We start from the raw sequence: 15,496 nt of genomic DNA, 5'->3' as shown, positions 1-15,496 counted from the left end.
TGTGGGTACCATTTCAGCGGGTCTCGCTGCCCAGCCCTTGCGGAGGGGCAAGGACTGTCTGAGACGTTCTCTGGGAAATGAATGGTGGAGACAGAAGAGCAGTTGCATGCATTCATCTAGTGGGTTTGCGCCATCTTGCCGTAGGGCAGTCGACGTCCCCTTGTCAGCCCTCTATTATGATTGATCCCCGTGATGACTTCAAAAAAGCTCATTCTCCCTTTCCTTGTTGCTGTCCAGGGGCCATGCGGTCTTTCAGCCTCCGGTTGGCCAAGGCAAGGAGCCAAGAAAATAGCTACCGGAACCGCCTGAATGAGCTCAAGATGACGGTGGAGAGGTTTCAGGCCCTGGGCAGTCAGTATCAGAATCGAGTTCAGGACACGCAGAGGCTCATCACTCAGCTGCGCCTGAGCGTGGAGGAGAGCCGGTCTTCTCTGGGCAGCACGGTAGGTGGTGCTGGCTGAGGGTGCTGAGACCACGGCTGTGTCTGGGACCCGCCTGCAGGCATCACTGGCTGTTTCTCCAGTTTTCTTATCCATCTGGCAGAGAGTTGGACTTCTCTCCCTTGAAACAGTCACACCTAGTTTTGTGTTCTTTAGCATCCCCCCGTTTCCCATTTCACTGCGCTACATTATTCCCCCTGATTTATTTCTTGCTAACCATGTCTCCCTCTCGGGCCAGTCTCTTCTCCCTTCTCTCTGCCTGTCTGCTAGCTTGTTAGCTCCCAGAGGGCAGGATCTGGGTTCATGTTCACATTCTCAGACCCCAGCACAGTGTGTGGCTGTGATGTTTGCTGCAGGAATGAATGACGGAACAAGCGAAAGAACAAATGAGAAGTAAAGGAAGGAGGGCATGGAAACATGGTTCTGAAAATGGGAAATAAAAATGGTTGCTAGTGGGGTGGGCAGAGGCGGAAGAGGGTACCTGAGGGGTAAATGGTAATGGGGGAAATTTTTAAAAATAAGGTAAAGGGAAAAAATTGTTGTCAGTATGGTTATCTTGATTATGTAGATTGTAGTATGGTAGGAGGGGAAATTTGAATGAGCACTCTTCTATTTCAGAATAAAGAAGGCAAAGGTGACAATTATGTAAGTGGGTAGGTGGGAAATGGATAAAGGAAATTAGAAGACAATCAGATATTATACTGAGGAAAATTTATGGTAGAAAATTTAGAAAACAAACTAAAAAAACCGCTGTAATCCCATTACTAAGAAATAACCACCATTATAACTTGATATAAAGTCCACTGGACTTTGAATACTTTCACATATGTTTATATGAAAATATAAGCATGTGTATATTTTTAATGCATTTCTACCTATCCAGACTTATTTTGAACATGAATTTCAACCTTATTCTTGCATGTACTTCTTTTTAACTATAATGACCACGGTGACTTGGGACTCTGTGTTGCCTGGTGCACAATGCAGTGTGGCTAATGACAAGTGGTCCTGACAGGAAGATGCGAACTTGCTTAGGCTTCATGGCCAAGGGCAAAACCTTAACCAACTTTCCTTTTTCACAGAACATCCCTTCCCCGGACCAATACGGTGGACCCAATGACTTTAAAATTCTGGCTCAGGAGGCCATGAGACTGGCAAGCAGGTGAGCATTTGAGAGGGCGCCCCTGCTTCTGACCATCTCCGCCAGCCCCGACTTGAACAACAAACACTGCAGGGCGTTCCCTCCCCGAGCACCCTATTCATGACCTCCCGGCTCATTTTTTAACCGCTTCCCTTTCGTGTATGTTGGTGGCCAGTAGATATGGTCATTTGGCAGAAGATGGGGGCCAGGGTGTTCCCAGATTTTTCCGTGACTCACGACATGGCTTTGGTGTGTGTCAGATGTGAGTCCTTGGGCCCCAAGAAATGAACCCGCCCTTGGAAAAGAACACGCTGCAGCTTTGAGGGACTCCAGGCTCCCACAGCGAGCCTGGGAACAAGGAGCAACGTGTCTCTGCCAGCCTGGGGAGGCGGGTGGTGGCTGAGTCTGCAGAGGGGGCCTTCCCCCTGAGCAGCAGCTCTGCTGGGCCCCCATGACCTCAGGCAGCTCCTCCGTGTTGCCATGTTGCATAGCTCTGCCCAGAGCCCACTGCTCCGCAGGGTAGCGTGTTCTGCTAACACGGAACTCAGTCTGCACAGGGGGCTGGCGTGGAGTTTTGTAGCATGAGCTGCCTTAAAGTTTGTTTTGTCCTCCAGAACCAGGAGGACAAAAGCATGTGGGGGACTTTTATTGATTGGTTTGTCCCCCCTTGTGATGGCCCAGGTTAGAGTTGTAGCACATGAGTAAGGTTACATCCTGAATGAAATAGACCCAGGGTTTTTGGGGTTTTCTGTTTGTTCTCTCCCTGCAGAGCACAGCTTATAAATGCAGTATTTTATCCCCTCGCTGCTGCTCCCAGCCATCCCAAGCCCCACCCCAGGCCTCTCCTGGGCATGCCATAAATGGAGAAGATCGCCCAAAAGTCGATGACACGAGGCCACTCCTGCAGAACACCTCCTGTTTCTTGACAGTTCTCCTAATTCCACCTAACTGGGTCAATTCTGTTTGGCATTTCTAGCCAAACCAGTTCCTGTGCCTCTCTCCCTTCATTTAAATAAAAAGCCTCAAGGAGGATCTTGCCATGAAAACCCAGATTCTTCATTTAATTCTTTCAGCCATGAGGAGTCAGCCAGGAACATGGAGCAACTGGCAAGGGAAACCGAAGATTATTCCAAACAAGCTCTGTCACTGGCGCGCAAGGCTATTCAGGAAGGAGGCGGCAGCGGCAGCCTGGACGGCTCCGTGGTGCAAGGGCTTGCGGGAAAGTATGTTTCAGCGGGTCTTCATGGGACCAGTGTCATTGGGGCATAATGCAAACTGTGTTTCTTTAAAAAATATTATAAGAGGGACAAGAGTGAAAGGCTTGCTTTAGGGCAAAACAGATACCTTTAAGACTGGAAGAACAAGTTGGTTAATTTAAGTAAAATATGTGTTTTGATTGAGATATTGCATGCTTGGAGATAAAGCCACCCTCTTAAAAGATGTGAGTATGTGAGTAAATTCACCTAATGGAATGGAGGATATAACAACAATATATTTATATTATTAAGAATTGGGAAACGCCCTAGCTGGTTTGGCTCATTGGCCTGCCAACTGAATGGTCCTGGATTCGATTCCCATCAAGGGCACATGCCTGAGTTGTGGGCTCAATTGCCAGTAGGGGGCGTGCAGGAGGCAGCTGATAATTATTCTCATCATTGATGTTTCTTTTCTTTTTTTAAAAAATATATTTATTGATTTTTTACAGAGAGGAAGGAAGAGAGATAGCTAGAAATGTCTGATGAGAGAGAAACATCAACCAGCTGCCTCTTGCTCACCCCCTACTGGGGATGTGCCCGCAACCAATGTACATGCACTTGACCAGAATCGAACCTGGGACCTTTCAGTTCACAGACCGACGCTCTACCACTGAGCCAAACTGGTTTCGGCATCATCATTGATGTTTCTATCTCTCACTCTCCCTTTCTCTCTGAAATAAATAAAAATAACATTTAAAAACAAATAAGGGGGTCCTATATGTGTTTAAAAAAAAAAAAAGAATTGGGAAACGGATTGAATTGTCCTTAGCCAACATATATCAATTTTAAGGCTTGTGTTTAGATGCACATATTTGAAACATAACCTAATTTGGCTTTCCTGATAATCCCAACTACATACTTTTAAGACAACAGGATGGATTTTTGCTTTTAATAAAAAGAGTTAATTCTCACAAACTCCTCTAACTTTCCCCTTTGCAGACTGGAGAAAGCAAAGTCTCTGGCTCAGCAGTTGTCCAGGGAGGCCACTCAGACTGACATCGAAGCAGATAAATCTTATCAGCATAGTCTTCGCCTTCTCAATTCCATGTCTCAGCTCCAGGGAGTCACTGATCAGTCCTTGCAGGTAAAGACATCTCACCTGTGTGCGGATGAGCAGAAGACGGAACCATGCTGTTTTCTCTTGGGGTGATTCCATCATGTCATTCAGGCATTCAGTTTTGTCTCAATGCTGATCTTTCTTGCTTAGATTTAGGAGGAGTATGTATCTTTCTCATTACCCATGTCCTTGTGCTTTAATCCCAGTCTTGGTATTTGAAAAGGCCTCAGCTCACATCCTGAAACAATTTATGGATTAAGGTTTTATATCTCTTCCCTACTTTTGGGGACTATTGAAAACTATGGAAAATTATTATAGATATTTGATACTTATATCTAGGTGAAATCTATAATACTATGTATAGCCACTCAAAAGGCATGTGTTCTGTTCAGTTTTTGTTATTTCTGTCATCAATTCCAAACTTAGATTAAGAAAATTTGGCTTTCTAAATACCACAAAAAGCACTCTCAGTAATTCCCACAAAAATGTTCCCCTGTATGTGTATATATATATTGTATATATGATAAAACATGAAAACAGACACAAAACCTCTTTGAGGATGGTGGTAAGGGTGGAAAAGGGGAAGGGGATTAAGAAGTACAAACTTCCGGCTATAAAGTAAGTCATAAGGATGTAAGGTACATCATGTGGAATACAATCAAATATCATCGTAGTGTATGGTAATAGATGATTACTAGACTTATTATGGTGATCGTTTTTTAGATTGAATCACTACGGTGTACACTTGACACTAATATAATATTATATATCAACTACAGTTAAAAATGAGTTTTAAAAAGAAGACCTGTTTGATGCCTGGGGGGTTGGGAGGAGATCTGCTTTGGCCTAGTGCCTATTAGACTTTGGGCCGTTGTTGTTGTTGTTGTTGTTTTCAAACAACGATGGCAGGCCCTAAGAAGATTGGTGTGGTAACTGATGAGCAGAAAGTTGACTTACTCATTTCCTTTGCTCACAGGAAGAAGCAAAGAGGATCAGACAAAAAGCTGATTCTCTCTCAAGCCTGGTGACGAAGCATATGGATGAATTCAAGCGTGTGCAGAGCAATCTGGGAACCTGGGAAGAAGAAACCCGGCAGCTCTTACAGAGCAGAAAGAATGAGAGACAGGTATCTTGTTGATGCACTCACTCAACAAGCATGCATTAAATGTGAATAAATATGGGGGGGGGGAGTAGAAACTCTCTAAAAGATCATTAGTTACTTCCTCAGTACATACAGAGGAAGTAACTAAGATATAGAGACCTTGGTATAATTAGCTCATCTTCACCTACTGAATAAGCCCTCAAATCTAGGAATAGGACCCAGGCCTTGTGGGTCCAATTTTGGTCCAGCTCTGTCCTCTAGCTTGGCTTCAAGAATTATCCAGAGGTTTAAATTATGATTTGCAAAACTTATCTCTGATAATGGGCTAGAGTTGAGACTGTTCTCTGAATGGGATCCTTTTGGGTCATTGGGTTATAGTATTTGCTTTGTCCCAGATTGTGGAGGGGTTTGCTCCAGCACCACTATACTCTTAGGTGAGTCACAGCACTCTGTTGTCACAAAGAGAAATGTGTGGGAACGATTTTGCTTGCAGGAATGCACTTCCCAGGTATATGTTACATTTACACTAACCTTGTTCTATCTGCCTCTCTACAGCAATCAGCTCAGCTACTTTCCCGGGCCAACCTTGCTAAAAGCAGAGCCCAAGAAGCACTAAGTATGGGCAATGCCACTTTTTATGAAGTTGAGAACATTTTAAAGAGCCTCAGAGGTGAGCACTTCATGATTCAGGTCCCTTGAGCATTTTAAGAATGCAACCATGACTGTTTTATTTTGAATTCTCATGTATCTCTCTAAGTGATAGGTACATTGGGAGTATTAATAGACAATAACTTTATAAAGAAAAGGTTTTAATTAATATTTGACGCAGGGGAAAGAATTGAGCTAAATGTCATAAGGCTTGAGTTCCAATCTCTGCCGGACCCCATGACCAGGCTGAGCTGGCTGTGTGGCCATAGCAAGTCACAAAGCCCTTCCAGACCCCAACTTTCTCTTTAAAGGGAGAAGGTTAAGCTATGTGATCTGTAAGGTCCCTCACAGACCCAACATCCCACTACTATACAGATATTTATCTTTCTCATTCTTTTTGTTGTTGTTGTTGTTGTAGCCTGGTTGGTTCCAGTATAGGTCAATTTGTTGTGGTTATGGGGCAAGCTTTGTCACAGCAGCCAGGTCCCAGGAAATTTAGGTTTGTGTCTTAGAATTCTGGTGAAGTTTCAGGCTTCGTCACTAAACAACAACAAAACAAAACACACACCAAAAGAATTCCTAAAGACCTGGGATGTTCTTCACAGAAAACACAACCCTATCCAACCCTCAACTGCTGTCGCTGGCAGCTTAGAGTTTAAGGCTCTGGCTTGAAACTTTGGACTTCAAAGATTCCATCTGCTTCTGATTTGCTTTGGGGTCTTCAGATTTCTGCAGTGATGGGAACCTGGGTAGGCTGAGTGTCATTTCCTCTTCACAGTGGACAAATTATGGTCTTTTCAAGGCCTCCTTTAAGATGCTTTCTCCTGGATAAGAAAGAGCAATAGCCACAGCTCCTCCTACCCCTCTCGTTCCCAGGCAGTAATAACACTCTTTCTGGAATTTTTCTTTTGTAAGTTGGTTATGCAAATTTGTTTTCATCTTCATGGCGATGTTTCTTTACCTTCATTTCAGAGTTCGACCTGCAGGTTGGAGACAGAAAAGCAGAAGCTGAAGAGGCCATGAAGAGACTGTCCTACATCAGCCAGAAGGTGACCGACGCCAGTGACCAGACTCAGCAGGCAGAGAAAGCCCTGGGCAGTGCCGCTGCTGACGCCCAGAAGGCTAAGAACGCAGCCAGGGAGGCCCTCGAGATCTCCAGTAAGATAGAGCAGGTAACGAGAAATCCAGATGTTGGCCAGCATGAGTGGCCCCAACCACAAGGTTCATGTGGAATGGGAAAGAGCGTCCCAGAGCATTCAAAGGGCCCCTTTGACCTACAGGGCTCAGAGTCCTGTTGTGGTCCATGGCGGCTCCAGATCCACTTGGGCACCCCTTTTGTTGGTTGACTCACAGTCTATCATTGATTGAATGCTAGAATCTGCTATTTTCAATTCCCTTTTTGGACAACACCATGAAAAAAAACCACCCAACATTGTTTTTATATAGGCTATTACATTAGTTTCCAAGAGCTGCTGAACAAAGTACTACAAACAGGATGGCCTAAAACAACACAAATGTGTTCTCCCACAGTTCTGGAGGCTAGAAATCTGAAATGAAAGTGTCAGCAGAGCCAAGTTTCCTCCGAGACTCTGGGTAGAAACATTCCTAACTTCTGGTGGCAGCTGTCAATCTTCGTGTTGCTTGGTTTGTACCAGCATCACTCCAGTTCCTACCTCTGTCATCACATGGGATTCTTCTTCCTAGATGTCTCTGACTCTTCTTATAGGGACACCAGTCGTATTGGATTAGGGGGCTCACTCCCATATGACCTCACCTTAACCAATTATATCTGCAACAACCTTATTTCAAATAAGTTCATATTGTGAGGTACTGGGGGCTAGGACTTCTTTTGGGTGGGGAGGAGAGACACAGTTCAACTCATAACAAAGGTTATCAATGCTTTAACTCAAGATGACATTCTAGAGTTCTGGGTTCATTGTCTGTGTTCTATATAAGCTCCACTTATTTATTTTTCTCTCTTCTCCCACTGCGGGCCAGGCTGTGCTTGCCTCGGGATATGGAGACCCAGCCCTTCTCTCCCAGGAGCTTTTAGTAATGGGGAGACAGATTAGTGACACTTACAACCCATACATTAAATGCTCCACTAGGAGTGCTTCTCAGCTGGAAGAGAGTTTTATTGTTGTTACTTAAGCATGACTTCTACAAAGCCAGTGCAACTCTAGACAGCCTGGAGGGAACTCTTGATATTTTTACTGGCCTTACTCTTGGACCACTTGATGACTTGCAAAAATAATCTCTAATTTTAGGTTTCTTGAGGGTAGAGACCAAGTTCATGTGCCTCCCTTATATGGCTTCTAGCACAGAGACATCTGCAATTTGGTGCTTAATAATAGCTATTGACAAAGATGTTGATAAGGTTTGTCCTAATGAAAACAAAACTCAACGCTATAGCCCATTCATTCTCTGCACCCCGTACTCAACTCTCTTGGGGAATAAAGTCATGCAAAAGACTAAGGCAGCAAAGGAACATGACAGAGAATGAGATGAGTTTCCCACCCTCTGTGTTATCTCAACTCGTTCCTTTTGGATTCACCATTTGGTGATCAGTGTCCTGCGAGGGAAGCAGTGTCTCAGTGCTGACCCTCATGATCCCCAGGCACAGACCCCCAAATTAACTTGTCTGAGGCAGAGCTTTGGAAAGGGTATGTCCCCAAGTCTGTCTCTCTTCTTGTTCATTTCTCTCTGTCAGGGCCTCGCTGCAGCTGTATTTTTTCTGCAGTTGTCTTTGGAATGTTTTTGTGCCTCACCCCTCTCTTCCCTTCCGTCCCTGGCTCCTTTTCTTCTCCCAGGAGATAGAGAGTCTGAACTTGGAAGCCAATGTGACAGCAGATGGAGCCTTGGCCATGGAGAAGGAACTGGCCACTCTGAAGAGTGAGATGAGGGAAGTGGAAGGAGAGCTGGCCAGAAAGGAGCGGGAGTTTGACATGGATATGGATGCCGTACAGATGGTGAGTTCTCATGGCTTTCCAAGGGAGATTCCTTTAAACTTGCCAATATGGAAAACACCTTTCAAGACGAGTTCGTGTGTGTGTTTCCTTAGGTGGTTACAGAAGCCCAAGGAGCTAATGACAGAGCCAAGAATGCTGGAGTTACGATCCAAGATACACTTAACAGCTTGGACAGCATCCTACATCTAATAGGTAGGAGTACCCCCAGCTTCCAGCCCCAACCTCCATGCCTTTTTCTAGAAGACTAACCACGAGTCCCGATGAATGGGAGTCTCAACTTTCCTTAAGGGTATCAGGAAGTTAGCTTTGTCCAGGCCCAGATACTGTACATTTTCTGGACTCTATGTTAGTTAGCATCTCTAAGATGGGTTACTGAGCACATTTGCTCTTAGAGGTGAAAGTCTCTAAGTCAAAGAGCTGAATGTTTATAGGGAAGGTATATTGAAGCTCAGGTTGATAAATAATGTCTCATGGATCACAAAGTAAATAGTGGAGGATTTGAATGACTTGAAAGTCCTGCTAAGGTCTCTGGCCTTGATTCTGAGAATCTAGTGGACAGCTCTAAGCAGAGGAATACCATCATCACTGTATATTTCAGACAGATCACTGGGTGGCTGTGTAGAGGAGAGTTAAGGCAGGTTAGACAGAAGGCAGAGTGAGGCTGCTCAGGAGATTGTTGAAGGAACTGAGGAGAGAGGTGATGGAGCCTTCTCTGAAGCCATGGAAGTGGTGAGAAGGAAGCTTCTCCCTGTTTAGGAAGTTAAGAATCACTAGTTGACTCTGCTATGTGTCCCTCCTCAAACCACAGCTATAATTGGATGTAAGAGGTGGCGGCAACTTGAGCTGCCCGATGGATAACCCAGAAGAAATATAAAGGTGGTAGGCCCATGAGATACTGCAACATTTTAGGATGAAATAGTTCAGATGGCACGGTGTGGCAACAAATCAGTTTCTCCATAGAACCCTCCAAAAGACATTGATTTGAATTAAAATTCTAGATTTAGGTAGAACTGTTTCAGGCCCTCATTTGGCCTGTTTGATCAAGCTTGGACTATAGCAGACAAGCAACTAGGTATTTGATTAGACTCCAGCCACATTCTGGAAAAGGCCTAGTTCCACATTGTTAGTTCCATGGAACAACTTTAAATAGAGTAGAAACTACACTGTGACAAAGATGGATCAATCACCCTGAGTATCTTCATCACCCTGTGAGGCCAATATTATTTGTGTTGTTATCCTTATGGGTCTGCTTTGTGATCCCATTAGGGCCCCTAAGAGTAAAATACCCTGTAAGGGTAAAAAATGCGATCCCGTGGAGATTTTAGCAGCTTTGTTTAGTGTTCTGGAAAAGGTAATGAAACCAAGGGGGCCTTTAAATAGAAAATGAGAGAATGGGGAGAGAGAGATAACTATTAAACATTTACTATGTGCTAGGCACAATGCCAGGTAGTTTCATGGTATGATATCATTTAAGTCTTTATAAGGTCCTATGAGGTGGTTTTATTGTTTTACTTCACACAGGTATAAACTGAGACTCAAAGAGGTCTCTTTGTCTCCAGCACTCCTGCTAGTTTGGAGTAGCTCATGCTGCCTCCCCATGGACATAGTTATTTTGTCCCTATGCTTACTTAACATTCTCTGCATGTCATAGGGACCAACCCTAAATTCGTGAATTCTCTCCTGCCCTCGGTGAAGGATCGGTCTGTTTTGTTGTTTCTACTCTGTTTGCTCTGCTCAGGCCTGGAACAATAGCATTTTAATTGCTGTAGGTACACCCATGCAACCAAATACTGTCATTCAGCTTAGATATGTGAGGCCAACTGACCTTGACTTTGAAATGACCAAGGGTCGCTCAAACCTATTCAAGCCAAATGCATTTGGCCTGGTGCCCTTTATGCTGACGTCACTTTTAGATTGCTTACTGGGGAACATACCTGAACAAATGGGACATTTCATATTGGAAGTAAAGCAATATCTAGCTGTGTCAGGCCAGAAGGAAACCTTGTGTCATTTCCTAACAGCTGGAATCCATCCTCCAAATAGTAAAGCATACCTTGGCCTCTATGAAGCCTGAAGCACAGCCAGTTTCGACAGGTCCTTCGATGGATAACAGCAAGATAATGCCTGAGGGTGGTTCAGAAGGCAGAATGTGGGGTTGATCCTGATCCTAGGATGAGATCAGTCCCATGTGACCTTCAGCCCCTATCTTTCCAGAGCATGAACTGTTGACTCTAACATCGAAAGAGAATTCCAAGCTTCATATTACTTAACTGGAGAGCTCAGAATTAGACACAGTAACTATGCTAGTGCTCTCAGCACTTTCCCCGGATTATTTATCATTTAAAATAAACCTTTTAAAAATACATGCATGGCATATTATTAGCTCTGGACAAATGAAAGAAGAATTAGTTAAAGATACAGAAGTGCCAGGTAGGTTTAAGGGGATCTAACCCACAACTGTTTTCTGTTAAACTCTTTTTTCATTCCCTCCAATAGACCAGCCTGGCATGGTGGATGAAGAGAGGCTGGTTTCATTGGAGCAGAAGCTTTCCAGAGCCAGGACTCAGATCAACAACCAGCTGCGGCCCTTGATGAAAGACCTGGAGGATAGGGCACTTCGCCAGCAAGGCCAACTCCATTCGCTGGAGACAAGCATAGATGGGATTCTGGCTGATGTAAAAAACTTGGAGAACATTCGGGACAACCTGCCCCCAGGCTGCTATAACACCCAGGCTCTTGAGCAACAGTGAAGCTGCCGTAGTGATTTCTCAACTGAGGTTCTCGGGACACAGATCTCAGGGCTCCAGGAGCTATCTCAAGTGGGTGGGGTGGATGTGGATGTCTGAAAGGCATGCTGAAAGGCATGCTCGGGTCAACGGAACCTGATTCCATCCCTGAGGCCGTGGCCAGACAAATGTCTTATTGCACCAATGTGATGCTATTTGCTTTCTGATGCTGGATAAGGAGGCAAATAGCACTGAGTAGGAGACTGATCAAGGACCTGGATCCCAAGGGTATACTGGATAGAAGGACAAAATGTACGGGCAGATGATTGCCTCAGAATAGGCATAAACTGAGTCCAGGATTATGGACAAGTGCTGCTGGGTGATAGCTCATTCATTCTTTGAGTAATGTTATAAAAGGAAAATATTTTAACTTGGCTCACGCATAAAATTCTTCCCAATGTCATAACAGAGAGTGAAGTCCAGTCATACTGTGGCCAGTAAAATACTATTGACTCCCAGTGTCCAGTGTTCTTGTTGATCAGAGTTCCTCCCACTTACCACCCAGTATGTAAGCATGTACTCCACTTTCAAGCTGGAAGAGGAGAGCAGTGATGGAGTGAGGAGCTGCAAGCCTTCCCCATTTGGAGCAATGATGCCTGCCATGCCCTGCTACCTTCACATTCTGGACTGAGAGTGTCATCTGTTCTCCTGACAATGCCATGGCATCACCCTACCAGCATTTCCTACTAGCAAAGCAAACACTGGGAATTCATTTTTGGGTCTCAAAGTATAATAATAGAAAAATGTAAGCTTGGGCATTGAAAGAGGTACAATATTATCTAGACGATGTATTAGTCCTAATTCAATCCTACTTCAAACATTAAAAATTATCTGCACCCATGTGTTATTTCTCTCTCTCTTTCTCTCTCTCTCTCAAAATGTTTCTACTCACATTGGAGCTAGATAAAAGTCATCCTTCCATCCATTCATCCATCCAGCCATCCAACATATATTTATTGAGTACCTCCTGTATGCCAGGGGCTGGGGTACAGTGGTGACAGTCTCTGCCCTCTTAGAGTTGATTGTCTAGTGAGGAAGATAAACATTCACAAAATAAATTAAAATTACAAATCTGTTTGTCACAAGTGGTGTTTATTTCAATCACCCCCTGGTTTGCAACCTCTTTTCTCAACAGGACATATGTTGCAAGACACTCCCTGGGGGGCTCTTGGGTTTTGGCAAAGCTGAGACGGCTCTGGACGGTGCTCATGTCTTTGTATTCCAGCTGTTCCTCTGCCCCTTTCCACAACCTATTGCAACAGACCATTGAGTCATGTCAACACCAGTGGGAATTGCTGGAAAAGCCAGAGGCCCTTCCACCTCGGCTCAGAAGACTTGGGCACTGTCTCACCTCTGAATTCCTTGGCTTTTCATGAACATATTTTTAATAAAAAATAATTCTTAGATGCCTGTGGTCAATTTCTAATTTGTTCAACTCTAAGCCTGGGGTGTAGGTTCCAAAACCATGGAAACTAAAATGCCTCAGAAAGAGCAAGGAGTCCTAGAATCAGCATCCTGAAGTCCTTTTTCTGAGCATCTGTCTGGCCCTTTCCAACCATGGGAGTATTTTGTGAGGTTTCACTGGTACTATCTCCTAAGCATGAAGAAGGATTTATTTCTGAGATACCCTTAGCAAGGTGTGGATTATAATGAATATTTTTGTATTTTTATTGGCTATAAAATAAAGGTAAAATCAGTAGTTTGTGGTACATTGCCATGCTTTCCAACATATAATAAAAGCTAATATGCAAATTGACCAAACAGCAGAACTGTTTGCACACTGACCACCAGGGGGCAGATGTTCAACGAAGGAGCTGCCCCCAGGTCACAGGCCCCAGGCCTGCCAAGGTGGGTACCAGTGAGGGGCCCTGGATAGTCCCACCAGTCACCTTACAGATCAGCCCTGATCACCAGTCAGGCCTAGGGACTCTAACTATGCACAATTTTTGTGCACTGGGCCTCTAGTTAAAATACAGTAAATTAAGATCTTGAATTGGCCATTACCCAAGTGGCTGAGAAAAGGACTCTGCTCCTGTCCACATTGACCCTCCCTGCCCCTGCCAGGTACTGACGGGTCTGATCACTTTGCTTTACCTTCCATGGAAGTGAATTTATAATCCTGTCTTGACACACCCAATCACATATTCTACAAATCTCTTGCTTTAATTAAGTAGTGCCCAGAAAATAAGGTGTATTAATTCTATTAGATCAACTACTACATCACATAGACCTAAAAATGTACATAACTCAAACACAATAGATGTTTTTCTTGTTCCAATAATGTGCCAAATGGGGAGAAAGTTGGTAGGATGGAAAAGCCTCCATGTAATCATTCTAGAGGCCCTGCCATTTATAACATGCGACTTTTAGGGTCACCCTGGAAATCATCTCCACTCCAGTGGGTGGAAGGAGAAAAAGATATGGAAGAGGGAGACACTTGGAAGGTTTTTGTGGGCCAGGCCTCGGAGGGGCTGTAAGTCGCTTTCTCTCATATTCACTGCTAACTTACCAGGGAACTGGGGACTATCGGATGATCTAAAAAGGGGAGAATGCATCGTTAGTGATTAGCTATCTATCTCTGCTGAGTAAATGGCTAGGCAATACATACACTAGGACAGTGGTTGGCAAACTGGCTCCAGAGCCACATGTGGCTCTGTGGCCCCTTGAGCGTGGCTCTTCCACAAAAGACCACGTGAGGGCGCGCACGTACAGTGCGATTGAAACTTCGTGGCCCATGCACAGAAGTCAGTTTTCGGCCTGGGCGAGTCTATTTTGAAGATGTAGTTCTAACACCCAGCCACACTCAAGGGGCCAAAGAGCCGCATGTGGCTCGAGAGCTGCGGTTTGCCAACCACTGCACTAGGGAACTTCATGAGGGACCCAATTACTTGGAACATTTAACCATAAAGGACTCCTCAGTGGGATAGATTGTTAAGTCATAAGATTGTCTTCCTGACCAGTAGTCCCTAAGAAGAGAGAAAGGCCGTGTGACTTAGAGATAGCCTACCTGTTACTGTGGGATGCGGCTACTGTGATTGGACAGGTCCAAACCTTGGACTGATGAGTGGTCACAGTCCTCTCGTGGCCACGTGCAAGTCCCAGCTTGAAGGGCAGGGCCCTCCCAGCACAATTATAGCCAACAGCTGTTGTTGTAAGCTTGAACCTATGGTCCCAGCACGTGGCCCCACGTGCCTGAGTGATGTGGGCTTGATAGAACTCAGGTGCATGTAATTGAGTAGGATCAAAACCCACGAGAATGTTGTAAACATCTTGACCATGCCCTTACTTTGCCTCATGGAAATCTGGCTATACAATAAAGACAAGGCTTGTGGGCACCGTCGCTCTCTCCATCCGAGAGGCAGTATCCCACTGAGACCCAGCTTTCCTTCTCTTATTGTCTTTTCTAAGCCTTTCAGCCACCCCCACATATGGTCATCCTTGGCCGTGCTGGCGCGGCACATGTTACCACACTTGACCTGACCCTGCCATATTGAGGGAGCTTTTTTCTTCTGATTTCTCATCAGTACTTGTCATTTGTAGTGGAAACTTTCTTATACTTCTCCTCTGAGAGTTTTCTGATGAATTGTGCCGACAGTGGGCAATTACTAGTACACACATCATCATCTACTTTGATTCATGGGGATTTCTGTATGGAGATGGGAGTAGAAATGAAACTGCCTATGGACTAGAACTTCTCAGCAGATGCATTTCTGGCCTTATCCCAGGATGTGGTTTCCTTCCAGTACTCTTGGGAGGCTGGAGGGAGGGAGAGGAAGACACTCAGTCATGTCCAATGTTTGGAACAAGTCTCAAGGACCATGAATATGTTTATCGTGTCATGGTTTAATGTTTTGCATGGCCATGGGAATGTTATGGATTCTTGCTGTGGTTCGGTTTTCCCACCTGGAAAGCAGAGATTGTTGTTCTTGTTTTCTCTGCTTTTGTTACACTATGAACCACATGAAACTTCCTAGGAAATTCCAAGATCTGAAGCTTATGTATGGGTCATATGGGAAGAAATGTTAATGTACATATATGTTCATTAAAATATCTATTTGACAAGTTCGTGAAAGTTAGCAGATCAAATCAATGTTTAA

The 15,496-nt window shown here is 44.5% G+C and overlaps 1 protein-coding gene across 1 annotated transcript in view; it reads left to right on the top strand.

The window, feature by feature from the left end:
- The window catches only part of LAMC2 (laminin subunit gamma 2), a 54,174-nt gene extending 41,704 nt beyond the window's left edge, over positions 1-12,470 (top strand). Inside the window, exons 14-23 of the mRNA XM_036442011.2 lie at positions 238-443; positions 1,523-1,602; positions 2,655-2,804; positions 3,777-3,921; positions 4,871-5,020; positions 5,552-5,666; positions 6,617-6,816; positions 8,455-8,613; positions 8,706-8,805; positions 11,110-12,470. Coding sequence (XP_036297904.1) covers positions 238-443; positions 1,523-1,602; positions 2,655-2,804; positions 3,777-3,921; positions 4,871-5,020; positions 5,552-5,666; positions 6,617-6,816; positions 8,455-8,613; positions 8,706-8,805; positions 11,110-11,363 — 1,559 coding nt within the window. The 3' untranslated portion in view covers positions 11,364-12,470. The remainder of the gene's footprint in view (positions 1-237; positions 444-1,522; positions 1,603-2,654; positions 2,805-3,776; positions 3,922-4,870; positions 5,021-5,551; positions 5,667-6,616; positions 6,817-8,454; positions 8,614-8,705; positions 8,806-11,109) is intronic.
- Positions 12,471-15,496: the final 3,026 nt, after the last annotated feature.

The sequence above is a fragment of the Pipistrellus kuhlii genome, unplaced genomic scaffold, assembly GCF_014108245.1.
Source record: "Pipistrellus kuhlii isolate mPipKuh1 unplaced genomic scaffold, mPipKuh1.p scaffold_m20_p_18, whole genome shotgun sequence".
NCBI classification, from domain to species: domain Eukaryota; kingdom Metazoa; phylum Chordata; class Mammalia; order Chiroptera; family Vespertilionidae; genus Pipistrellus; species Pipistrellus kuhlii.
The sequence above is the reverse complement of the archived record's forward strand: the minus strand, read 5'-3'. Positions and strand labels throughout refer to the sequence as shown.